The sequence below is a fragment of the Sceloporus undulatus genome, chromosome 4 (assembly GCF_019175285.1).
Source record: "Sceloporus undulatus isolate JIND9_A2432 ecotype Alabama chromosome 4, SceUnd_v1.1, whole genome shotgun sequence".
NCBI classification, from domain to species: Eukaryota; Metazoa; Chordata; class Lepidosauria; order Squamata; family Phrynosomatidae; genus Sceloporus; species Sceloporus undulatus.
The window spans coordinates 96,352,891-96,379,483 of record NC_056525.1 but is presented as its reverse complement, the minus strand read 5'-3'; the positions used below and the strand labels follow the sequence as shown (position 1 = coordinate 96,379,483).

The following is a 26,593-nucleotide window of genomic DNA, read 5'->3' as shown; positions in this document are numbered from 1 at the left end:
CTCAATACTAGGGAATGCTGGGAACTGTAGTTTTGTGAGACACTGAGCTTTCTCTGTCAGAAAGAGCTCTGGTGCCACAACAAACTATGAATCCCAGGATTCCATAGCATGGAGCCAGGGCAGTTAAAAGTGTGTGTGGGGGAGTCAAACCAGATTATTTCTGCAATGCACATGCAGCCAGCTACAAAGTACAGCAACACCCCAAATCCCCCCAACACAGGCGTCCTCCTTTTCCAGGACACGTCCTACATTTCAACCTCCTGTCCAGGAGGAATTCCGAAATGTGTGCTCCATTTGGAGCCTAGGGAATCCTGGGAACTGTAGTTTTGTGAGACACTGAGCCTTCTGTGTCAGAAAGAGCTCTGGTGCCACAGTAAACTATAAATCCCAGGATTCCATAGCATGGAGCCATGGAAGTTAAAAGTGGGGGTCAAACTGGATTATTTCTGCAGTATGTGTTTTGGACCCTAGTGTTGAAGAGAGGCGGGGAAGGAGGTCTCAGGAGAAAGGAGACCCTACACCACTTGGACCCCTTCCTTCAGCATCAGCCTTTCTGCAGCTTTAAGGAAAGGCGGAGTTAGGAGGAAGCAGGCTGCCCTAAGCGCCGCTCCTCCTCTTTCCTTCTGGTCATGAGGGAGGCTTAAGATGGCGGCCTCCATGGCGCTTCCGCATTCTGCCTCTGCAGCAGCAACAGCAGCAGCAGCCCTTGTTTTGCTCAGCTGCTGTGCTTCAGCCCTTGGCGCTGGAGGAGCCCAGGTAGGCCCTGGAGCAGGGAAAGGGACGCCTCCCTCAGGAGGGGCTGCTGCGCCTATGGGGATATTATGGTTGTTGTTGTTGTTGTTGTTGTTGTTATTATTATTATTATTATTATTATTATTATTATTATTTTAGCATTATTATTATTATCATAATCACATAACAATATTATATTATATTATATTATATATAAATGCAGAAGCGCCAATAATTATTTTAATTATAATAATTATATAATAATAATAATATTATAATATAATTATACATTATATATAAATGTGGAAGCACCAATAATTGTTTTAATTATTATTATAATTATTATAATAAAATAGTAATAATAATATATTATATATAAATGCAGAAGCGCCAATAATTATTATATTTATAAGAATTATATAGTAATGATAATAATAATATAATAATAATATAAGTATACATTATATATAAATGCGGAAGCACCAATAATTATTTTAATTATAATTGTTATAATTCTGATACTAAAATAATAATAATAATAATAATATTAATATAATTATTTTAAAAATCCCCTCCTCAGAATGGTGCCCATTGACCATCGCTAAGAATCATGAATTTATAATTATTTGTTATAATAATTATTTATTATAATTGTTATTAAAACAATACAATTAATTGTTATTAATAACAATAACAATAATAACTATTCTTGTTATTATTGCTATTATTACCACTTGCAAGCCACTCTGAGAGCCTTTGTGGCGGCATATAAATACTCTGAATAATATATTATATTATATTATTTATTTGTATCTCGCTCTATTCCCAGAACTCTGTGGCATGGTATAAATACTCTAAATGAATAAATAAATAAATATTATTATACTATAGATTATATATAATATAGATTATTTTATTTATTTGTGTCCCACTCCTTTCCCAGAACTGAGTGCTGGCTTCACAATATTAAAACAACAACAACACAATTAAAAACATAGGAAAGAGGTGTGTTAAAAAAGAATTAAATTACTATAGTGTTAAAATGAGATAGGTATTAAAAGAATAAAATACATTTTAATATGATTATAAAACTGTATAAAAGAACACTTTAAAAAGAAGCAAACATCCCAATCCCAAGATTTCCCCCTTCCTTTTCACTGACTCAGGTCCAAAACACAACACAACACAAAGCGGTAAAGAGAATGTAAGGTCTGCAGAAATAACCCAGTTTGAGACTGCTTTAACTGCCCTGGCTCAGTCCTGGGGAATCCTGGGGATTGTAGTTTGTTGTGTCACCAGAGGTCTCTGACAAAAGAAGGCTACATCAAACCAGATTATTTCTGTAGTGTGTTTTGGTGCCATAATAAACTACAATTCTCAGGATCCCCTAGCACTCAGCCAGGACAGTCAAAGCAGTCTCAAACTGGATTATTTCTGCAGACTTTACGTTCCCTTTGCCAGTTTGGACTTCAACAGGAGTGAGTCCAAGTGGATAATAATGATAATAATAATAATAATAATAATAACAACAACAACAACAATAATAGAATCATAGAGTTGGAAGAGACTGCAAGGGCCATCCAGTCCAACCCCCTGCCATGCAGGAAATCCATATCAAAGCATCCCCGACAGATGGCCATCCAGCCTCTGTTTAAAGACCTCTGAGAAGGGAGATTCCACTACACTCCGAGGGAGTTTGTTCCACTGTTGACCAGCCCTTACTGTCAGGAAGTTCTTCCTAATATTGAGGTGGAATCTCTTTTCCTGCAGCATGGATCCATTGTTCCTGGTCCTGTTCTCTGGAGAAGCAGAAAACAAGCTTGCTCCCTCCTCAATATGACATCCCTTCAAATATTTAAACAGGGCCATCACATCACCTCTTAACGTTCTCTTCTCCAGGCTAAACATCCCCAGCTCCCTGAATCGTTCCTCAATGTGTCCAGACCCTTCAACCCGTTTTAGTCGCCCCTTTGGACACTCGCCAGTTTCTCAATGTCCTTTTTTGAATGGTGTGGTGGCCCAGAAATGGACACAATATTCCAGGTAGGGCCTGACCAGAGCAGAATATAGTGGCACTATTACTTCTCTTGATCTAGACAACTATACTTTTATTGATGCAGCCTAAAATGGCATTGGCCTTTTTAGCTGCCACACTCGCATTGTAAGACCATGTTCAACTTATGGTCTACTTGAACTCCTAGATACCCTTTCACATGTAGTCTTGTTCAGGCCAGATGTCCCCATCACTATAGCTGTGCATTTTTATTTTTCTGCCCTAAGTGCAGTACCATTACATTTCTCTGTGTTGAATTCATTTTGTTAGCGTTTGGCCCAGCTTTCAAGTCGTATTCGGTCATTTTGAATGTTGATCCTGTCCTCTGGAGTAGTAGCTAGTTCCGCCTAATTTGGTGTCATCTCTGCAAATTTGATAAGTATGCTCCCCAATTCTGTCATCCAGGTCATTGATAAAGAGGTTGAATAGCACTGGGCCCAGGACAGAGCCCTGTGGGACCCCCACTGGTCACTTCCCTCCAGGATGAAAAGGAGCCATTGGTTGAGCACCCTTTGGGTTCGGCCGGTCAACCAATTACAGATCCATGTAACAGTTACCTTGTCTAGTCCACATTTTACAAGCATGTTTGCAAGAAATGTCATGGGAAATTTTGTCAAAGGCCTTACTGAAATCAAGATATACTGTATCGATAGCAGTTCCTTCAGCTACTAGACCAGGGGTAGGCAACCTTTTTGGAGCCGGGGGCCGGGTTGCTGTCCCTCAGACAACTGGGGGCTGAAGCCCAAAAAATAAATAATTAAATAATTAAAAAAAAAATTAAATATATATAAATAAACCAGGACAAATGTAGGACAAAATTTTCAAATGGAGGGCACTTTTTTTAAAAATGGAGGACACGTGAAAAAAATTGCTGATTTTATAAAACAATGGTTAATATAAATGAATGTTTCTGAGGCGTTCTACAGACAATTGCCCCCAAAGGTCCCGGCGGCAATCGGCGGCAGGACCGCGGGCTGGGGGCCGGTCCCAAGGCCTCGATGGGCCGCATCCGGCCCACGAGCCACAGGTTGCCTACTGTGTGTACTATACTAGTAATGTTTATTTCTTTCCTTCCTGCCCTCTCCTCAGGCTCCAGGCCGGGATACAGCATAATTTCTAATGCAACCAAAATCAAGAATTGTTTTTAATAAGGAAACATAGTCCAGGGTTAGCTGTGCTGGCCCTACAGCAAAGGACAGTGAGTCCAAAACACACTGCAGAAATAATTTGGGTTTGACACTGCGTTTAAGTGCTATGGCTCAATGCCAGGGGATTCTGGAAACTAGTTTTGTGAGACATTGAGCCTCTCTCGGTCAGAGAGCTCTGGTGCTGACAACAAACTACAGTTCCCAGAATTCCATAACATAATTCCATGGCAGTTAAAGTGGTGTCAAACCTGCTTAATGTTGCAGTGCACAGCCAGCCAATAACAAGTCCCAGTATAAATAACACCCTAAATCCCCTAAACACAGGGTTACCAGAAGTCCTCCTTTTTGAGAACATGCGGTACATCTCAGCATTTTTGTCCAGGAGGAATTCCATAATCTCCTTCATTTTGACCATGGCTAAGAAGCATGAATTTATATTTATATTCGTGTTTTTAGCTTTTATTGGGTTATGTCTTCCCATTTTTCTTGAATGTCCGACACTTTGGCAGTGCCTTGTCCTCCTTTGTAGTGAGGACATTTGGCCCAAACAGTGATACCTATATTTTTGTTTGTTGATGGGTGCCTTCAAGTCGACCCACTGTGACCCTAAGGCGAACATATCATGGGTTTTTCTTGGCAAGTTTCTTAGGAGTTTTGCTATTGCCATTCTTTGAAGCTGAGAGAGTGTGATTTGCCCAAGGTTTCCATGGATGAACCAGGATTTGAACCCTAGTCCCCAGAGTCCAACACTCAACACTATACCACGCTGGCTCGCATCAGTATTTTGTGCATTTTGGTTGGTCCAATAAAGGGATTAATGGAATATTTTATTTTAGCATGCGTCAGGACAAAACATGGGCACAAATAGTTTTTTTTCCATGGGCCTTCACATCCTTACTTAGAAATAATAAGTACAGTGGGCCTTTTTTACAACATCACTGAAAGGTTAGAACACAAATGTGATGGATATGAACCCGCAAAATAAGGTCGTATCTGCATGACCTATACAGCCACTTGCAGAGCCAGGAATATGGTCTTTTTGGGGAGGGGGGTCTCCCTTGCCCCCTTTTCGCCCTCTCCCTTCCGCCACATCCAGTCCTGGCAATGGAGGGCATAGGATGCCCTTGGGCACGGTCACCCCAACAGCTTTTGCTGCATCTCTCTTCACTATTAATGTCATGCCATTTCTTCTTAGATTTTCGTTTCCTAGGTAAAATGCTGTGTTGTGTGCCTCCAAGTTGTTGTGTGCCTCCAAGCGCTGCCCATTAAAACAAATGGGCAGGGGTGGTCCGCAATGGATCCCCTGCATATGGTGAGGGCCCACTGTATTTACTGTATGAAAACTATTTTGGGATGGCTTCTCTTGAATAGGCAATTAAGACCTATTAACTTTACAATAGACCTGTTCCTGGTGTTGATTAATACTGTTAGGATTGGCGTGTTTATATGGATCAATACCTATATCTTTGGACTCTGCTTGTGAATGTGTCTTTGGGAACTATCAGAATGAGCGCCAGCACTCAAAAAATTCATCATCATCATCATCATCATCATCATCATCATCATCATCTTTATTTATTTATATACCGCCTTTCCAAGGGTCAAGGCAGTTTACAAATTAGATAAACAAATACATAAAAGAAACAATTTACATAGGCAAATACATCAAATACATGAACAGTACCTAACGTAATGCACTATGTGCAGACATCTGTACATTCATATACTTTCTGATGAGAAGGGAGTCTTTTCTGCAATGCTTTTCTCTGCATGATGTTGTTGTTGGGTCCTCCAAGTTGTTTCCAACCCACGGCAACCCCAAGGCAAACCCATCATGGGGTTTTCCCTGCATGTCTCTCCAGAAGGGATTCGCCACCACCATCCCCTGAGGCTGAAAGCATGCAACCTGCCCAAGGTCACCTAGCGGGCCTCCATGGCCGAGCCGGGATTTGAACTCTGGTCTCAAGGTCGCAGTCCAATGCTCAAACCACTACACCACAAAATAAGAAGCACTTAAAGCGACTGTATTTTCCCCCCCTGCTTAGCAAGATATAATGTCAAGAAGCTTTAGAATTAACTATCCACAGCAGTGAAGCATGCAGTAGATTGCCATGGCATCCACAACCCAGGAGAAAACGCTTCTCTGAAATCCCTTCCAAGGATTTTATAAACATCTGAACATAGTTGCATTTTCCCTTCCAATCTTCCCAGTAAACACATAGCTGCCTCTCCTCGCTTTGGGCAATAGATATCTTAGAGCCTTCATGAAACTGACTGTAATGACAAACTACCACAGCATACCGTAAATCCCTCTGAATGCAATTCTGGTGAGCAACAGTATTTTTGCTTGTTTGTTTTTCCCTGCAGTTATTTTATACATTTTCCTTTCAGGAGCAGGCAGAACAATTTTTCAGAAGTGGGCATACTAACAACTGGGCGGTTCTGGTAAGTTTCTAAATTTTCTTTCTATGCCCTTGCCAAAATACCACTTCCCTAAGGTTGAGGTGCACAAATAGCTGCCACAAGAAGGAAATATTACTTATCCCACAGTACATTAATTGCTTTTAACTTTCATTGGATGGGACAGATTGGATTGGATCCCAACAGTTGGATCTACATTGGAGCAGAGCATTGTGAACAGTTTTAAGTAACACATTACAAAGAGTGTATTAAAAAGAATAAATCTAATCAGAAAAAATCATCCTGAATATTAATAGAGACCAAAATCTAGTGATGCTGTACATGCTATTTTATTGTTGTCTGTATGTATACAGTATGTTGAAAATTTTCAGATAAATCAGAGAATTTTGACATCTTTACAGCAGGCATTTACTCTACTGAAGGAAAAAGCTGTTCTTCTCTGTAAAATAAAGCTTGCTCCTTAATCATAAGAAGCATTTATTGAAAGTTCAAAGAAATCTGCCTGCTTGAACATTTCTTTGCTGTACACCCTTGTAGCACTTGTGGGCTGTTTTTTCTTACATTTTTCTTAATTCTTTTAGGTATGCACATCACGATTCTGGTTTAACTACCGGCATGTGGCCAATACTCTTTCAGTTTACAGGAGTGTCAAGAGACTGGGAATTCCTGATAGGTAAGAGTTGACCCTTGATATAAAGTACTAAGTTAAGCACTTGTAATCTGTCAGCTCCTCAGGATGAACTTGCAGTGGCAAAGCTAAGCAATTTTAGATCTCATACCTAATCATCTTACGGGGGCTTTCTTTGGACAGTCATGTGTATGAAATCAATTGTGAGGTAAACAACTAATATTTTCTACCCTTCTGAGCCACCATTGCTACTCTATGCTTTACATTCCTGTTATATTAGATATATTCAAGCTAAAACCAGAAACAAAACAAAAGCAAAATCATAACCCTAAAAGAAAGAAAGAATACTGTGAGCACATGTATTTTTGAATTTAAACTCAATTAAACCTACAGTACTGTAATGACTGTGAGCCATCATACTGTAGCACGTAGTACAGGTGGGCCTTCTTTTATGTGGGGGATCCGTTCCAGACCCCCCCCCCCACATAAAAGTCGCGCGCCCTATTCTTCCAGGGTGCATGTATGCTTGAAGCAGTGTATTTCGCGGGCACACTGTATGCTGTAGTACGAGTGTTGAATTAGGACTCTTGGAGTTTGCATCCCAGCTCAGCTGTGGGAGCCCACTGCGTGACATTGTATAAGTGACACTTTCCTAGTCTTTCAGAAAGATGACTCTGTATAAATGTTGCTAAGAAGGCCATATGATACTGTCACCATAACAGAGTTGACTTGAAGACATATAACAACAAAAAAAGTAGGCACATTAAATTAGCGGAAACATGCGTTAGGAGTACATCCACACTGTAGAAATAATGCATTTTGACACCACTTAAGTGCTGTACCTCCATCCTGAAGTTTGCAGTTTTCCATGATTTTAGCCTTCTCTGTCAAAGAGTGGTGGTGCCTCACAAAACTACAAATCCCAGGATTCTGTAGGATGGAGCCATGGCAGTTAAAGTGATGTCAAACTACAGAGCAGAGGTACTCCTAGTTCCATTTATTCAGTAGGTGTAATCGAGTTGGTAATAACTATTGAATGTAGATCTTGTGCTCCAAAACATTGGCTGTGATCAGCACAAGAAAGTTTGTTGGAGCCAAAAAAACATCATCACCATAATGAATTCATTGATTCTCTTCATTACCGTGGTGAAGTTTGTACAGTTGCTGTGTATGTGTCTGCTCATTTACTGTTTTTTAAAGGATGTTCTGACCGTATTTTCCCTCATCTCCTGGGCTGAACATGCAAGGGTGACTGCTGAACATGAAAGCTGAACATACAAGGGTGACCTTGGGCAAATCACACTCTCTTAGCCTTAGAAAAGGCAATGGCAAATGTCCTCTAAAGTTATCTTGCCAAGAAAATTCTGTAATAGGTTTACCCTAGGGTCGCCATAAGTTGGGAACAACTTGAAGATAAACATCATAATAAATCTTCATGACATCAGGAACAAAATGGAATTTGGTGCTGCCATTCCTCTGATGCTAAAAATACTTGTGAATAATCACAATTTTATGTTGAAGGTGTTTCAAAAACAAAAGTAATAAAATGGACATTGCAACTGCATACTGTATATGCCAGATACTTCTCCCCTGTCTAAGAAGAAAGGATATGGGAGCAAGCAGTGTTAGCTCTGACATGTTCTTACTGGCATAGATGTAGACGTGAGTGCTGATTGTTACTGCCCCCGTTATCTGCAATCAACTTTTGGTGATCATTTGTGGGGTCCTCTTGCCCTAGGTAGGAATCAGTGTGGTGTAGTTGTATGAACAGTGGCCTGTGACTCTGTGGCACCAGAGGTCAAATCTCCGATTGGCCATGGAAACCAACACAGTGACCTTGGGCAAGTTGCACTCTCTCAGTCTCAGAGGCAGCAATGGCAAACCCTCTCTGAACCATCTTGCCAAGAAAGCCCCATAAAAGGTTTGCTATAAATCAGACATGACTTGAAGGCACACAGCAACAACAACCCACCATAGAGCCCTTTATTTCCACCCTGAGATCCAGCCCTAGTTGTATCATTGGAAACATGTGCCAAATCAAGTAAGACCTCTCTCAAATGAGCAGCTCTCATATAGGCAACTTTTTCTACACAAATGGCACTCATGTAGGATAAATTAGCGTCAGGTGTATTTTTTAAAACTCTGAAATAAGACAGATGTACTGCATTTTAAAAATAAATGCTTCTTTTAAAAAGTGCAGGAACAGTACTGTACATCTAAAGGATTGTAGAACTACGTGTTATGATTCTGGATGAAAGTACAGTATTTCTTTTGTGTAGCTCTACTCTACTAATGAATAGCCTGCAAAATTTTGCTTCCCTCTTATGTTCACATATCAGCTCCTCTTACAAGTAAAAAGCTGGCTAATAAAAGTATTAATAATAACAATAATTGCAGGATAGTAGTGAGGTGGGATGGGAAAGCTAAACAGAGTACTCTTCTCCTCCTTTGCCAGCCCACAGCCCTATTTCCTCTGCAGCCAGCATGGGAGCTAAGCATCTGGCAAAAGAAGGACAGATTGCTCTGATTCTTCTTCTCCTGCCCACTCACTCACCTATTTGATTTGTACAGAATTCTTGGTCACCAGTGGCAACCAGGCAAGTGGTCAAACTATTAATTTTCTTAAGTAGATGGATGCAAGAATGGCCTCCCCCCCTTTGGATTTGACTCCACTTGCTGAGTTGCATTGTTCTTTCTGTGTAATGTGGGCATGGTATCCTTGCATCTAGCCTGGGGAGACATTTTACTAAATGTATTCTTTATTCAATCACCCATTTTATTCATTTATATTTGTGGCAGGCAGTTATCTGTGTCCTGTGGATAAATCGTTGACAATCTTTTATTTTGAGACTGCTGGCTTACCAGCCATTAAATCCTTAGTTCTATTTCTGGAAAACAGGTAGTGGTCAATGCCATTCTCCTTTTCCAGTGTTACATTTCTATGCGCCATTGCAGCAGCACAGAATAGTAGATGAGCCTGATGTCCAGACTTCTTGCCTGTCAGAATAGCAGCAAATTCCTTCATCTCAAACAGATTCTTCTTCGACTGCATATTTGGAATATCCTATATAAAATGTATTAATGCTTTGTTGTTGTTTTTAACTGCAAGACATGGCTATTCCCCCCCCCCCCCCCCCAATCCTCCACTGCCCTACTTAAGTCTTGTAGATTCATACCCTAATTGAATCCGGCAATTGGTGTGTGGTCTTCCTTTCTTTCTACTGCCCTCCACTTTTCCTGGCATTATTTTATTTTCAAGTGAGTCATGACTTCGCATGATGTGGCCAAAATAAGATAGCCTCAGTTTAGTCATTTGGCTTTTAGGGAGAGATCTGGCTTGTTTGAGATATAGAGCTCATTTAAGTAATTTGTAGGATAGCTATCTTTTCTTTTCTTTTAAAAAATTGTCAATATTCTAATTTAATTAACAGACCTTTACCCCAAGTTATTTTTGATCATTATATGATTATTAATTCTCATTCTACCAAATATAGTTTGCTAACCATTTTCCATTTATATTAATAAATAATAATAATAATAAAATTTTATTTGTATACCGCCCTTCTGAAAATCAGGGCGGTGAACAACAGTAAATAACAATACAAATAAACAGAACCATATAAAATACATTAAGAACAATTCAATAAAAATAATAATAATATTACCAAATCCATACAATTTTATATTGTAATCCTATTGCTATTTTATATATAACGAAAGATTGGAATTCTGTTCTTTTTTCATTCAATTTAAGTGAAGTTCTAGGTGTTCCAGATTACTTACATTGAATTTCCAGCTGTTTTATATTATCCAACAACTTGAGCTGTTTAGCAACCTGACTGTTTTTATGGAGCTTGTGATTCTCCTTGTAGTTGTCTCCCATTTGGTATTCTTCAGTGTAGCTCACCATTATCTGCTTAACCTTATATATTAAAGATTTAACTTATCTTTAGAGTCTTGTATATGTAAAAAAAAATTAGATGTAAGGACAATCACAGTGACCTTGGCCCGGGCCCTGACTTGATAACTGGGGTTTTGTATTCCTTGAAAAGTGATCTGAGGCTATAATCAAGTCTATATTTGGCTCACTAGTTTTCACTATATGTTCAGGTCTCGACCTAGAATTATGGTGCTTTCTTTGAATGAGGTTAAAAAGGTGTTTCCTGGGGAAATTCTGTTTGTTCAATGAAGAAGAAGCTATAAAGTGATCTTAGGTATTTTTATCCTTTCCTAGCATCCTTTTTACAGAAATGAACATTCACAGGCAAACCTCTAATATCATGTCATATAAAATTAAATCCCAAGGATATGGCTATAATTAACCCACATCTGCTTTAGAAAAGCTGATAAAAATAGTCACTTAGTGGCAGTTGAAAGTCACACAGGGTTTCAGTTAAGTCCAGAGAGGAACAGTTTTAGTGAAGGTTCCAGAGAGGAACGGGATTAAAGTCCAGAAGTGAGGGACTTAAAACCCATAAAGAACTCCAAGTGTGGGAGTTAATGTAGAGAAATATCCCGAGGGATAAATATAGCCAGAGGGGCTGGTTTATTAATAAGGTTTTAAGGAAAATAACCCAAAAGAAGGACAATGTGTGAGTCCTGAGCAACAGCAACCATTGTTCTCTGAGGAGAGTGGAGTAAGAGGAACTGTAACTAAAACAAATAAAGAGTAAGAAAGGAAAGTCAAAAAATGAGACAAGTAACACCATTATATGAAGTAACAATTGTCTAATCCATCATCTACTAGTGAAATATTGTTTAAGTCATCTTATAAATAAAGTTCTATGTTCATTTTAACAGAAGCTTTGCAGTTTGAGCATATATCCACACTACTAATATAAAGCATTTTAAAACAAAGTCTAGAGAAAGGGTCTGTAACAAAATGGTGGCAGTGGGGAAATAGAGAAACTCCTTTGGGCTGCCACAGTAGAAACAGTAAAAGTGCTCTTGAGAATTTGGTGGCAGCGGTGGGATGACAAAACCCATGGGGCTGCCACAATAGGAAAATAGTCTCATCTGTACATGGTAATTGGGAATACAATGGCCTGGACGATTCTGACTTTAGTGTTCAGTTGTATGTCTTTGCTCTTCAGTGGTTATACACACATATAATATAATCATACCTCTCTCTACAAACTTATTGTACACTTCTTCCAAGAGCTCATCCATGCATATTTAGAACTTCTTTATGTATTCTGTACAACTACTCTGGCAATCCCTTTGCAAGCAACTCCTTATTAGTTTTAATTGCATATTCTCATTGGCAATTTCCCAACATATCTTGGTACCTTAACCAATTTTCTTTGCCCGTTGTTTCTCTTCTATAAAAAGCTTTTTATGTTAAGATCTGTAAAGTAATTTTTATGTACAGCCTAAGTTTGTATCTATTCCATATTCTCAGTGGGGTACATTTCACATAATGATCATTGAAAGCTACGTTTAACTTTATCTCTGTTAATGCCCTTTCAGTTACTTCCAGCTCTTTTTATTGTCTAGGTTAGTGTTGTCAGTCTCAGGTTACTGGTTTGATAAGGGATTTGCTGTACTCCTCTGAGTCTTCAGACGAGAAGACAAATATAGAGCAATAGGGTCTGGAGGAGAATAAAGTTTGATTTTATTGTGTGAAGTGCCTTTAAAGCCTTTTTCCTATTCATAACAGGAATGCGTTTTATAACAAAAATAATAATAGGTGGAGGACTGAAAAGACAGTGGGTGGGTGTTTGTGCTTGGTTACTTTTGCCATTTGGACCAAGTGAAGAAGTACAATGCCAACATTGCAATTTTGGATTATCATCCCTTGTGCCCATTTCCACAGGAACTGCTCCCAGTCTCAGGTATTGTTTCTGAATTTACAAGAAATGGGATGCTGCTAACTTGGTAACCCTAGATCAGGTTGAACAGGGCTACTGGAAATTGGAGTTGAACAACATCTGAAAGTTTCCCAGCTTTGCTTGACGTGCTATTTGAGTAGAAATGTAGTCTGCTTGATTGTTATCTGATGTGTGATACAATATTGATACCATGACACCATTGAATTTATACAGTTGGTCCTTTGGATTTGTGGGAGTTTGGTTCTGAGACCTCCCCCCCCCCCCAAATAAATGAGAAAGACATGGATAACCATGCCCCATATTAGTAAATGGCAGCAAGGTCAGTATGCAGATTTCAGCATTCATGCTGCTCCCATTTAACAACGTGAATGTGATGATCTGCAAATTATGGAACTTGATACAAAGGGCCAACTATCCTCATATTTATTTAGCTTACCTGCTATAGTGCTATAGCTTGTGGTGCTGTTCAACTGAAAGGAGATGGTTCAAAATTGATACTGCAGGCAAAAACACAGAGCAAGAAGGGCCTCAGTTCCTCCTGTTCCTTTCTGAGTGGTAGGAAAAGAATATGCAAGCCAAGAATTGATTCTCATAATAAGAGTGTCCACAGAGCTCAGCTCCACTTTCTCATTATTTGTATTGGAAAACTCAGGGCCTCCATATGTTGTTTGACTTCAGCTGCCATTATTCCTCATCATTTGCTCTGCTAGTTAGATGCAGTCCAGTGTCTGGAGAGCTATACGCTGTTTGATTTCTGCTAGTGGTGACAGGGATCCTTGTTGCATGCTCAGATGTGTGCACATTCGTGCATGTGTTGACACACATACCTTTCCACTGTGGAATATCTTGCCAGAAAGGATGTGCTCTGCAGGATTAAAGGAATGCTATGAAGGTGTTCCAATTTCAAAAAAGCCTTTCATTTGTTTGGCTGAGCATTGATTTTTACTGCTCTTTTAGCAGCAGATTCCTGATTTTATGTTGCATCTCATTTGTAAAGTGTCTTGGGAGCTGCCTTTGAGGCCAAGTGATGGGATAAAATATTTAAAATAATATAAATGAAGCTGCTAAGCTTTGAGGAAAGAACCCAATTACATTTTACGTGAGGCTGAAACAAGTAATTGGATTAGGTAGTAAAGCTGTATATTGACCTGTTTTAAAATCTGGATACCTGTATTAATTGGAACTGTCCCTGTAAATGGACATTTATTAATTATTATGAAGCTTAGACTAGAATACCAGGCGATTGTCCAAAATGCGAAAGTTAAAGAGATGATAGTCCAAGAAATATCAAGTGAGCTAGCAATGTGGTTCTTGCCCATATCTCTGGAACCACTTTAACTGCCAAGATTACATCCACAGATTCAACCATCAGTGGCGTGGAAATATATATAAAAATTCAAAAACCAAACCTTGATTTTGCCATTTTATATAAGGGACACCGTTTCCTCATACCTTTGTATATAATGGAACATGAACATCCATGGATTTTGGTATCCAAGGAGAGCCCTGGAACCAAACCCTAGTGGATACCAAGAGCTTACTGTATAGTTTGGTGAGGCGCTAGAGCTCTCTGTCAGAGAATTATAAGCACCCCTCCCTAAATTGCAAATACCATGATTTCATAGGATGTAATCATGACAGTTAAAATGGAATCATAGTGGTATAAATTGTCGTGTGAAAAGGCACCAGGCTATGTAGCTTCACCTATCTAGGTTTGTAAGTGTAGTGCATTCTACCTGGATCAAAATTTTGTATATAATGGAAGTATCTTCATTATCTTCATTACCTCCAGTTAACAGGCCCCTTCTCAGATAGCAGCTACTATGTTTGAGGCCTCCAAAGACAAAGGAAGCAGTAGCTCTCCACTGTGTTTAGATCCATTTCCCTGATTTGCTAAATTATTACCTACAAAAAGTACTGCAGTCTAAAGCCAGATCCTGTTTCATATCCCTGCAGGCGAACACAGTTGGATTAATAAATCATAAAAGTGTATGTGAGGGCTCTGTAGATTGCTCCATCAGGACTAGCTACCATAACTGATACACTTGGCTACTCCTGGTGTAGCTCAACTATATAGAGCACTATTGGAGAAAACAGCATCTGGCAATTTTAACCTGCTGCTACTGTTCAAGTTCCAGCATTTTTATTGTCATTACTGATAAGGTGAATGTATCTATTGGTAGACACTATTAGTTTATATTGGGTTGAGAATCATAAGATCCTCCAGATTAGGACTGCAACTCCCATTTGCCTAGCAAATGGTCAGCAGTGCTGGGAGTTGCAGTCCAACAACATCTGGAGAGCTGCAGGATTCCTTTTCTTAATCTACATGTTGCAAACCTGCCATTGATGTGAGAAAATATGGATTGGCAGCCTATAAATAGAAAAGAAGCCTGTATAAAATGTTTTCCTGAGTTTTTGCCTGGATTATACCCTTTCCTTCGCACCTCCATGCTTCATAGCACAGAATCCTATTAGTAAGCAAGGTTAATAATGTGAAGGCTATGCTTTTAAAGAGGAAATACCAAACCTCTCGCAAATGCACATATTGGAGGTTTATTTCATGATTAATGTTTCAGACTGGAAAGCTCTGTCACAATTTGTTATTGTTTTTCAGAATCTGAAAATACTATAGATTATTTTTCCTAAATGGTTATGTCCTGATAGAGGGAATATCCTAAACATCAAGATAGGTTGCAGTGGAAAGTTTTTAAGAATTAATAACTGTGATAGTATTAATTGCTTTTATGTTTTTGAGATCTGAATAGAAAGGGTCTTCTTAGAAATAGTAAGCAGCTGCTTGATTTGATGTTCCATTTTGCTCAAATTCTAACCTTACATAGGGAATGAAGATGGTGGTGTAGATCCAGCAGTGTCTAGCACATTTCCATGTGTGAAGTAGACATCCAGTTTCTTTTGATTTCCCCTCATTTTCTCCTTCTGCATGCTCCATTCTCCTTCCATTGTATCTTTTTTGGGGCAGGCAGCTGTAGAGGAGAGAAGAAGGTAAGAATGTTATTTCCAGCGAACAGTATTCCACTCACATCTTTTGAAATTAAAGCCTATTGATTGTGATTATGAACATGTAGGAGTCTCTGTTCTGTAGCCAGGGGTATATTTTCGATTGGCCAAGGGCAGAAGGGTCACTTACTGGTTGTTGCTTCAGCATAGCAACAAAGGGTCTAAATTCTTCATTGTGGCTAGTAGAGACATTGGTGGAAGTCAAACATCATTCATCTCAGTGGGTGACTCCTGTTAGTTTGTGATTAGATTCTTTCACAGGAATATGCTGTTAAGGACTCAGACCAAATCTCTATTTCTTGTCACATACAAAGAAAGGCGTAAAAAGGAAAAGGCTGTTGCAAAGATACAGAATAAAGGAAACTTTTTTTCAAAGTTTGTTGCTGTTTAAAAAAAGCAAGTGTAAGGCATCTATCAATGTTAATGAGAACATAGGTAAACTTTATAATGAGGGGGATATTGGGATTATGGGCTGTACAGGGTCCTGATGAAAACTTCCAGGATTCAATATGATTGAATATGTACCTTGTCTGTTGTTTGCCAGTTAGGTGATGCTGGTGATGATGATAATGATAACACCAACAACACCAACAGTAGCTGCAACAACAATAATAATATGCTGCACTTACAAAATGAGGATTTCTGTTGCTGGAGTTTATGCAAAAATCACATCATATGACCTAGTGATTTTGCTCCATCATTCAAGCTACTGATCCTGGTGACTCAGGAACGGAAATGTCATATCTAAATTTGTATCACAAACCAGGATGTGTGTTCAAAGAACACATTTGATAATAGGAAGGCTTATTAACTACCCACTTATTTCTGGTATCATGGTATGGTGGCTATTCTTCTGTTCATCCTGTTTCTGATTGTCAAATGAATAGTAACGTTCTCATATCCTATGTTAAGTTGTGTTTTAATAGTAGAGGGCAGGGAAGGGAACGGTTTGGTTCCCTATGCAGGGTATTAACCGGGGGTGGGGAGATTCACTTCCTCTGTACAAGCCAATATTACCAGTGTGAAATAACATGCTGACCTGAGTCTCGCCAATCAGTGGATTCATTTACACCGTAGAAACAATTCATTTTGACACGATTTTAAGTGTTCCAGACTATGAAATGCTGGGATTTATAATTTTACAAGGTATTTAGCCTTCTTTGGTGAGGAGTGCTGGTGCCTCACAAAACTATAAATCCCAGGAGCTGTAGAAGTCATGGCACATAAAGTGGTGGTAAATGGCATTATTTCAACAGTGTAGATGCACTCACAGTCTTAATAGCCTTGGTTAATCTTCTTTCTTTCAGACATCATCTTCCATATCTTAGGCAGAAAAGGCAGATAATTTCTGTCAGGGGCTGTTGACTCAGTACCATAGTTTTACAGATATATAAAGAAACTGAATATAACATCACAGAGTTGAGGCAAATCCATATATAGATAGAGCGTCAGAAAATGATGCTAGGTTGCGAGGCAGATCATGCTCTTTGACACTATTGACCCAGAGGTACACAATGATCTGTTATGTACAAAAACATGTGTTGCTTTTGTAGACTGTCCTAAAGATAGGATACATGTGGTCCTCTAGATGCTCTTTGATGTCAACTTCCATCACACCTAGCCAGTGGTAAGGGACCATGGAATGTGCTGACTAACAACATTTGGAGAGTCACTTGTTTCTCATCCCTGGTTTAGGACATGTCTGTTAAACAACAGCATTTCTTGGTGTGCCAATTCCCTGTATTATTACATGCTATTGTAATATGATTGTGATCATTTGCTGGCTAAGCAGTAAAATAATTTACCAATCTTGTCTATTGCTGTTCTCTTATTGACTATTCCTATAGCAATTGTGAGATACAGTGCCTATTTACTGGGACTAGATCCTATAAATTGGGGATATTAGAATTTAATTTTGTGGTTATTTTACTACCATGGCTATGTTGATACAGAAAAGTGGGATGAAAATGCTGTATGCATATCATAATCCTATTCATTCATACAATTTCTACAGATGAAAACTATTATGGAAGGAAGATGGATTACTGTTACTCAGTAATGTAATGATGTTCCTCTTTTCTCGCCTGCAAATATCCCATAAAGTATTCCATAAAGAAAATATATGTTGTCATGTCACTGTGCTACACTTTCCCCAACTTCAGTTGTGCCCAAATGCCATTTCATTGGCTACCACTTTTTAATTATGTATCTCAGTCAGTATTGATGCCATGTCATATGCTTTGTATTTCTAGGAACAGAAGAAAATGAGGTGCTAGACTTCTTCTTTGGAATAATACCTAGTTGTGAGATAATGGGATTGGGCCATGAATCATATTCAGTTGCCACTCCGTATGCATTTTGAACATATCAAAAAAGAATGGGTGTCAAACAATAACAATGCTGTTCTTCAATGGTATAATTTATTAGGATCATTTAAAGTTTTTTTTCAAAATTAAAAAAAAAGATTTTCTATATAAATGCAGGTTTCCTTCAATACATCAAAGAAAAGTTGTCTTATCTAACAATAAAAGCAATTAGGAGAATGCTTTTTAGTTGCATGTATAACCGCCTATGCTTCTTGTTGACACATTGCATTGTGCTCCTACTTTCCAGTGTGCATATTATTCTCCCTCCACCTGAAAAACTTCTCTTATAAAGCAGAACAAGATAAAATTAGGTCACTTCTATTTATTGGGAATATATCCAATATAATGATATTCACTCTTTGGGAGATGACAGGATAAAACAAACATGGACATGTTTCAGCCAGATAAATTCAGGTTATCAACTTTAAATTATTTTCCTAAATGCAAAGTGTCTAGTATGTTTAGCAATTTCATCCTTCAGGAACAATTCCACTCCGATTTCATAGTTTGTGTCTCTGGTTTTGTGAGGATCATGAACATACTAGGGTTGTAAAAAAACTGCAAGCCTTCAGGTATGTCAATGCCCAACACTCTCAATAATCATCATTTAGGTCAAAGGATATCCAAGATTGTCAACATATCATGAACTGTTACCTGACAACAAGTAAAAATTTCATTTATAGATGGGTGGCTCCCCAAGTATAATTAAATGAAGAGAAATAAAGCTGAACTGGTTTGGTTTACTTTTTATCATGGTAATGGCTGGATGTGTCAAAAGCAAAAATGAAGCTTTCAGTAGCTGCAGGGGGGGAATGTTTGTGTATAGGTTGGGAATACATTTTTACTGGTCAGTTTTCTGTATGATCTATTTTGAAAGAAATGTGTAGTATTTTTAACAGCATTTTCCCCCTCTTCTAACAATGTGGAGAGATCTGCTCTCCTTTCCTGTTCTTTCTTATTTTGAGATGCATTGGTCAGGGGTTAGTGCAGTTGTGATTTTAAATATGTATTTAAGTTTCACTTTCATTGCCATTGTAGTTGCCAGAGTGGGAAGTGCCTGTGGCCTTTTCATGCTACACAGTTATAGTACTATGATTGCACTTTAACTGTCATGGCAACATCATGTGGAATCCTGAGATTTACAGTTTAGGGAGTGGTCTTTATAATGCTCAGCCTGAGAGTTCCAGTGCTCCCTAAACTACGAATCCCAGGATAACATAGGAATCAACCATGGCAGTTAAAGGGGGAAACATAGTGCTGTAATTGTGTAGAATGAATGGCTACCCTGTCCTGCCTCATTATTTTAACTATTTCTGGAAGCTGCCTTGGGTCCTTCTCTGGGAGAAAGGCAACATATAAATGAAGTAAATAAAATAAATATATAGAATAAAATAACTAGAGATGTTCAGTACAGAGCCTTCCATATTCAAAGCATATTTTGTACCACTGAATTACGTTCCTTCCCCATAGTAGTACGGGAGTAATGGCATCTGGGTCCAAACCTGCTTTGGGGAAAGGGGGTCAATATATTTGCTAGCTCCTTCAAAAACTGGACTTTAAGATTTGGAATTTCTGTGTCAGTGGGGGTATCCCATTGACGTGGAAGCCACCGGCCATCATTGCAAGCAATGTGATGGAGATGAACAGACACAACTGGCTGATATCATAGATTTATTCTCTGGGTGACCTAACTGCATATTGGTTCTTGCAATAATTTCTAAACTAAGCTATTTTTAGTGCTGTTTTAAACTGATTTACATTTCCTTTGTTGTCCAAATACACTCTCCTGATTAAATCTGAAAGGTTATTCTTGTTTTGGTGTGCATGTCAGCTTAGTCACAAAAAGCCTTGTATATACAATGGTGAAAGCACTTTTCAACATAAGCAGATGTTTTATGTTTGCTGTTTGGATCTGTGGGGTGTGGTGGTTGTGTTAAAAATCTTATACAATACATTATTTTTCTCTCCAACAGCCATATAGTTTTGATGCTGGCAGATGATATGGCCTGTAACCCGCGAAATCCAAGCCCAGCTACTGTTTTTAGTCACAAAAACATGGAACTGAATGTCTATGGAGATGACGTAGAAGTGGATTACAGAAGCTATGAGGTTAAGTAATGATAAAATTCTAAATACAACTTTGCCACTTGGTAGGAAAAGTGATTATTGATAGGCTGCCCACTCAGCATGTAGTTTCTGCAGCCACTTCCTCTTGTCAAGGGATGGATATTCTACCCAAATTCTACCGGCTGGTCCTCCTAACTCTTAAATTATTGGCTCAATAATTATATCAGCATATTTTTATGATATGAACTTTGAAAGAAGCTATTACCTTACAATAAGAGTTTTCTTGATTGTTGTATTGAAAATCTTTATAACTTTGTAGTAATTATTTTTGAGTTTCCAGAATAAGTAGCATTTGTATATATTCGTCTACTGTATATACTCATGTCTAGGTTAACCTCATATATAAGACAAGGGCAGGTTTTTGGGGCTAAAATTATGAATTTTGATATGAGATGTTGTTAGAGTGTATGAAAATGTTCAGATGTAACATTTTGGTTATTCACTTTGCAGAAGCCTAGAATTGGCTGCCTCTGGGACTCAAACCAGCAGGTGATGTCCAAGGTCACAGTGCGTGCCAGAGAGCACGTAGCAAGTTGTAAATATACTGTGTCATCTTTGCAAAGGGGAAGATATTCCAAGAGGCACAGGAAATTGTACAGGAAGGGGTTGAGCTAGATTGCCAGATGGCAAATGTGTATATAAGCTCAGATGTCCGTTTGTACATTTTATGGGTTTGTAGTTGGTGGATGGTGTTGGTGATTGTTCTTGCGTGTGTCTTTGGCAACAAATAAGCAAAGTGCCTCTACGGAGGTAAGCCAGGAGTCGGTGTGCCTTTCTTCTAGCAGCTGTTTTCCTGGCATGCTCTGGCAGCTAACAGTTGTTTATATTCAACACAAGGTGTCCAGGTTTACTCTGCACGCTCAGGTTTGCATCAACAGATGTGGCTAAATTGAGAATCATGTCACAGAGAGGCGAACTTGCCAGCACTGCCACCACCACCACCATTTTCCTGACAAAGCATTAAATAAGACCTTTTGCCTCTCTACTCAGAGAAAGGGATGGTCTCTTCTTTTTATCAGAGTTAATACCGTACCGTCACTTTTATTGAAAAAGGAACCATCCCCTTCTCTGTATAGAGCAGTGAGAACTTAGTCTACCCTGGGAGAACCCAAAAGAAACACCAACACTCTATACTCTCTTGGTGCTCCTTTGAGGGAAAGGGCCCAGACAGCTGTCATTGCCACCATTTTCCTGCCCATGCACTCAAAAAGTCCAGAAGTCGTGTTGTGGCAGAGATTGTAGAGAGTGGTCAGTGCTTCTTTTAGGTTCTTTGGATAGACTCAGCTCTCACCTTTTGCCACTCAACTATAGAAGGGGGTCTTTCCTTTTTTAGCAAGAGTTAAGGTACAGTACTTACTTTGACCCATGGATAAGTCAGCCCACATTTTTAAGTTGATTTTTAACCTAAATTTCTAGAATGTAGAATATATACAGTACAGAAGCATTTGAAGTATTCTTTATTAAACTTCCTTCAAATTTCATAACAATGAGTGAGAATAATAGTATTATAAATCAGTCTCTTAAGATCATATTATATTAACCTTGAAAATAAGTCATAAGAATTTCTAGCCCACGTGTACATCAGGTAATAATTTTAGGACATTATCATTTGGAAGAAGAGGAAGCAGAACAAGCAGCAGCTCTCTGTCAATTAACATTTTTCTGTGCTTGTTTGAGAAACTTGATTCTCTTTCTTTCTAAGCAATATAGCAAAGGGTTATTTGATAAGCTTGAAAAGCTTGAATTATATTATATTTTAAATAATATAAACTTAAAGGGTTCAAAGTACAGTTTACTTTTTTATAAGATATCTGGCCTCAGTTATTATTTTATCACACAAGTAATTCGTAACTGATGTAAAATCTTAAGTGTCCGCATTGGTTTCAGATAAAGATGGAAATTTGGAGGTGATAACTCTTAGGTTAATTGACTTCTCTTGAAGCAAGAGTCAGAGTTATTATTCAGTATAAGGCAAAAGCAGGAGCTCATTCAAAATTACATACAGCATGAAGAAGTAATTTGGTAATGAGCGTATTTTAAGCATTGCAAGCGCTCTGATAATAGCATTTACTCTGCTAAATGATTCTGGACAAACGGAAAGTTAATCAGTGAGGTGTGTGTGTCTTGCATATCATAGAGTTATCTAAGACATTTCATAAGAAAGTAGTTGTTCTTTCTGTTGTTTATAATGGGCTCAGACACAGTTATAAAGTTTTGGTATGCCTTGGAGATATTGTACAGGTATTTGCTGTCCATGAGCAAACATCTTCTTGGTCTGTGAATTAGAAAATGTTCTTCTATAGGAAGATATTTTCAGGAGAATTGATCTGTAATGATACGTGTGTGGAGATTTTGTTTTCTGCTAATAGCTGCCATGAGCCTGATGATGTGAGCATTTTTTGACCCTTATAAATCTGTATTCAGAATTAGGAGATGTGGCGTTTCATAGACGTTTTTATTCTCACAGATGGACAATCTCTGATCAAATGTTTTAGTCACCAGAATCTTAATTTCCCAGAGTCTCTCAAATTCTTTTAAGCCTTAAAATATATTTATTAACATTTTGCCATGGTAACGCATAGTGATGTTTCTGGGTAAGCAAATGCGTAGATCAGTTCACATAGATAAAGCCACAGAATGTGACAGGTGTTCAGATTAATGAACACATATTTGGAGAACTGGAATGGTGGTAGTCATATGCCAGATATTGTAGGCTTCTCTAATAACTGTTACTACTCAGTAACAAAAAGTATGTAAATTATTGGATGAACCCTCCTCTCCCCAGCATGCTTGGTGACACAGAAATCTTGCAGTGGAGTCCAATCTATCAATCTTTTAATGAACCGCACTAGGAATTTGTGCATGTTAGAATGGTTCTTTTCAAGATCTCTGTCTGAAGGTATTAAATATACAGATGGTATGATAAGAAAGTTGTTATTTCTCTGTCCTTAGGTTACTGTGGAAAATTTTTTGAGAGTATTAACAGGCAGAATCCCAGCAAGTGCACCTCGCTCAAAGCGTCTTCTTTCTGATGACAGAAGCAATATTCTGATATATATGACAGGTAATTGTATTTTTCTCAGCATGCTGCATGGTAATCACTACAATACATTCAAACACTGTCTGTCACATTGCCCTATTACTTTATGAGCTATATATTTAATCTTACTGCATGGCTTCACTTCCAAATAGTGTTTGCTAGGCTGAAGAAGGCAAAGGGCAAAGTTGCACTACAAAAAACAGACAAACATACCCAAACCTATTTCTTTGTATCATGTCAAATTATTGGTTGAACATATCAAAAATCTAGAAAAAAGCATTTAGAAAAACATTAGCAAAATTCTGATTTTGTTACGCACAGAAGATTTAATGTAGCATGTATCAATGAACTGGAAATCTCTTGTTAATCTGCGTAGGTATCTGTCAGCAATGTTAACAACAACCATGCATATGATGTGTGTCAGGGCCCATTGCTTGCCATCAGGGCCTACTGCTTGTGTAAACTTTCTGTCAAAAATTTAATAAATGTAAAATAAACATTTCTTTAAAGCACACCAATTTGTTTTTCCTCACAAGGTCATGGTGGGAATGGCTTCTTGAAATTTCAGGATTCTGAAGAAATCACAAATGTAGAACTTGCAGATGCCTTTGAACAAATGTGGCAGAAAAGGAGGTACTCTTTTATCCCTGCCTCTCTGTGACTAAGTATATGGAAATTATAGGCACACATGCACACCTTTGTCTCCCCTGGTTTACTTAAAAATGATTACAAATGGCTATTTGCAGTTCTCCTGCTTCAAACCATTCTGGACCCTATGAAAAAAATGGGCATATTAATTTTCAGTGAATGGAGTTGTTATTCTCTTATAGTTCCTTTCCTTTGATTTCATTGGACTAGGAATGCATTCTCAAGTCTTAATTAATAACATTCATTAATACACTACATGAGCAGTTCCTTAAGCAGAGACTGTGGTGCTATGTATGAAACTCTAATTTTACTAGTTTGTTTCATAATAACATTAAATTGCATTGTTATTGTTCAAGAGTTGGGATTTTCCCCACACACTTTATGAACAAAAATGTTGATATTAAAAACATTGATTACATTTAAAAAGCACAACACACTTTTAAAAAATCTAATATTTAACAAAGATGATTAGTGAAGGTAGTTTCCCATAAAAATTAATTGGAATCATTGACATCAAATAAAAGTGAGAGTTTGAATTCTTCAGGCTGCAGTCCTGCACATACTTGTTTATTTCTGAGAAGATATGTGTCACGGGATTATTTTTTAAACCACCTTGCATTTGTTAATTTCAGTCTGGAAAGTCATGTGATTGTAAAGGTGGGTGCTTTGTATTATGGTCCTCTCAATGATCAAATTTCTATAACTTTTTAATATTACACACACATACACAGAGAGAGATTTATGCCATAAAATTCATTATATTATGTATTTTGCCATGTAGAAACCTTACTGTATTGTATTCTGCTTTGCAGACTTGCAGTGCCCTATGGCTATAAGCAATAAAATTTTGAGTGAATGATATTGCTACTCTGAGTCTGCACAGGTCATTGTCTCCCATTGTGGGCTTTGCTGCCTAGGATTCATGGGAGCTGCAGTCCAACAGTGTATGGAGAGCTGCACTTTGCACACACCTGCTTTAGAGGGACTTAGAGCTTGTCTACATGGGTGATTTACCCCTAATTCCCCCTGGCCTTCTTGTATGCTACTTACATGACACAAGGTTAAAATGCCAACTCCGGTCTGGTCTGTCTTCACAACAGCCGTATCCAATTTGGGGCTTCCTCCCCCTAACCTGCATTTAAATAATTAATCTTTTGTTCTGGGTTTTTGGCTCTCTTCACAGCGATGATATCTTTTCACTTGTGGTCCCTGTGAGCTGTTTGGCACTGCTGTTGCAGGCACAAATCACTCTGAGGTCAGAATGAGGTGCTCTGCATTGATAACGTGGCTGGGCATCTTGTTCTGACCTCAGCAGCTGTGCTGGGTGACAAACAGGAGCTGTGTAGGAATGCAGTCCCCTGTTGTCTGCTATGAAAGCTGAAAACCCACAGTAAAAAAGAGAAGGTAAGGGGTGAATTCAGGGTGAATTCATTGCCAGGATACTCCAGGGGCAACCTGGAGTATTCTGGCAATTGTGGACATGTCCTGGGATCGTTTGTAATACTTGATAGTTGTAAAATGATTAAAATGTTCAGCATTAAGAATAGGCCCAGAATGAAAAAAAAATCTTATTTCTTACCAGGTACAATGAGTTACTATTTATCATTGACACATGCCAAGGTGCATCCATGTATGAACGGTTTTATTCTCCCAATATAATGGCTTTGGCAAGTAGCCAAGTTGGAGAAGACTCACTTTCGGTGAGTATATATCTTTTGTTATCTTCAATAATGATATCTAGGGCTTCATCTGCACTTCTGAAATAATCCAGTTTGATACCACTTTAACTGTCATGTCTCAGTGCATCAGAATTTTGGAAACTGTAGTTTTGTGAGATATTTACCCTTCTCTGTAAGAGAGCTCCGGTGACATAACAGGCTACAATTCATGACAGTTAAAGTGGTGTCAGACTGGATTATTTCTGCAGTGTGGATGCACCCAAGATGAAGGGAGAGCTTGGGCAACTAACGTTTTTTATGCCAGCAGGGGGACTCTGAGAGGCTTAATCCAAAAAGTAATATTTCCCAGGTTCTGCTTTTAAGGATCAAACTAAACAGGATGATAAAAGTACTTGTTTTTCTTCTAGATTTAAACACTTTCAGGCTGTACAGACAGCCCAAAAGGAGCTGCTCTGTGCCGCCCCTGGATGCTACACTCCTAACCTGCTGGGAAAAGAACCCCGAAAAGGTCGCATCGCACCCTCATGATGCCCCTGTACATGGCGCTGTTTGTGTGCCACGCACAAGCAACATCCTGTCACACCCCATGTAAATGGCAGCATGCCAAGATGGTGCCTGCGGTGTGCAGTAGGGCTCTGGAGCGTGCAAACGCTCTGCTCCACCTTTGGCCACAGTTACATTAGCAAATAAACACACACACACACACACACTTGTCCCTTCCTTGTTTGTGGACTTGGAGTCTGCGGCTTTCATCCTTCATGGACAGCAAGCCAGGAAGGACAAAATGGTGTGCGTGTCTGAGGTGTGCATGCAGGACTGTATGTGGGATCACACAGCCATTATAATAAATGTGGACTTGAGTATATACGTTTTTTTTCTGATTCACGGGATGGGTGGGT

The 26,593-nt window shown here is 38.7% G+C and overlaps 1 protein-coding gene across 4 annotated transcripts in view; it reads left to right on the top strand.

The window, feature by feature from the left end:
* The first annotated feature begins 603 nt into the window (after positions 1-603).
* PIGK (phosphatidylinositol glycan anchor biosynthesis class K) overlaps positions 604-26,593 on the top strand; it is a 141,993-nt gene continuing 116,003 nt past the window's right edge. For all 4 annotated transcript variants that reach the window (XM_042463543.1, XM_042463541.1, XM_042463542.1 and 1 more), the window contains exons 1-7: positions 604-756; positions 6,325-6,378; positions 6,936-7,027; positions 20,174-20,309; positions 23,280-23,391; positions 23,904-24,000; positions 25,598-25,715. In XM_042463543.1, coding sequence (XP_042319477.1) covers positions 646-756; positions 6,325-6,378; positions 6,936-7,027; positions 20,174-20,309; positions 23,280-23,391; positions 23,904-24,000; positions 25,598-25,715 — 720 coding nt within the window. In that variant the 5' untranslated portion in view covers positions 604-645. The remainder of the gene's footprint in view (positions 757-6,324; positions 6,379-6,935; positions 7,028-20,173; positions 20,310-23,279; positions 23,392-23,903; positions 24,001-25,597; positions 25,716-26,593) is intronic.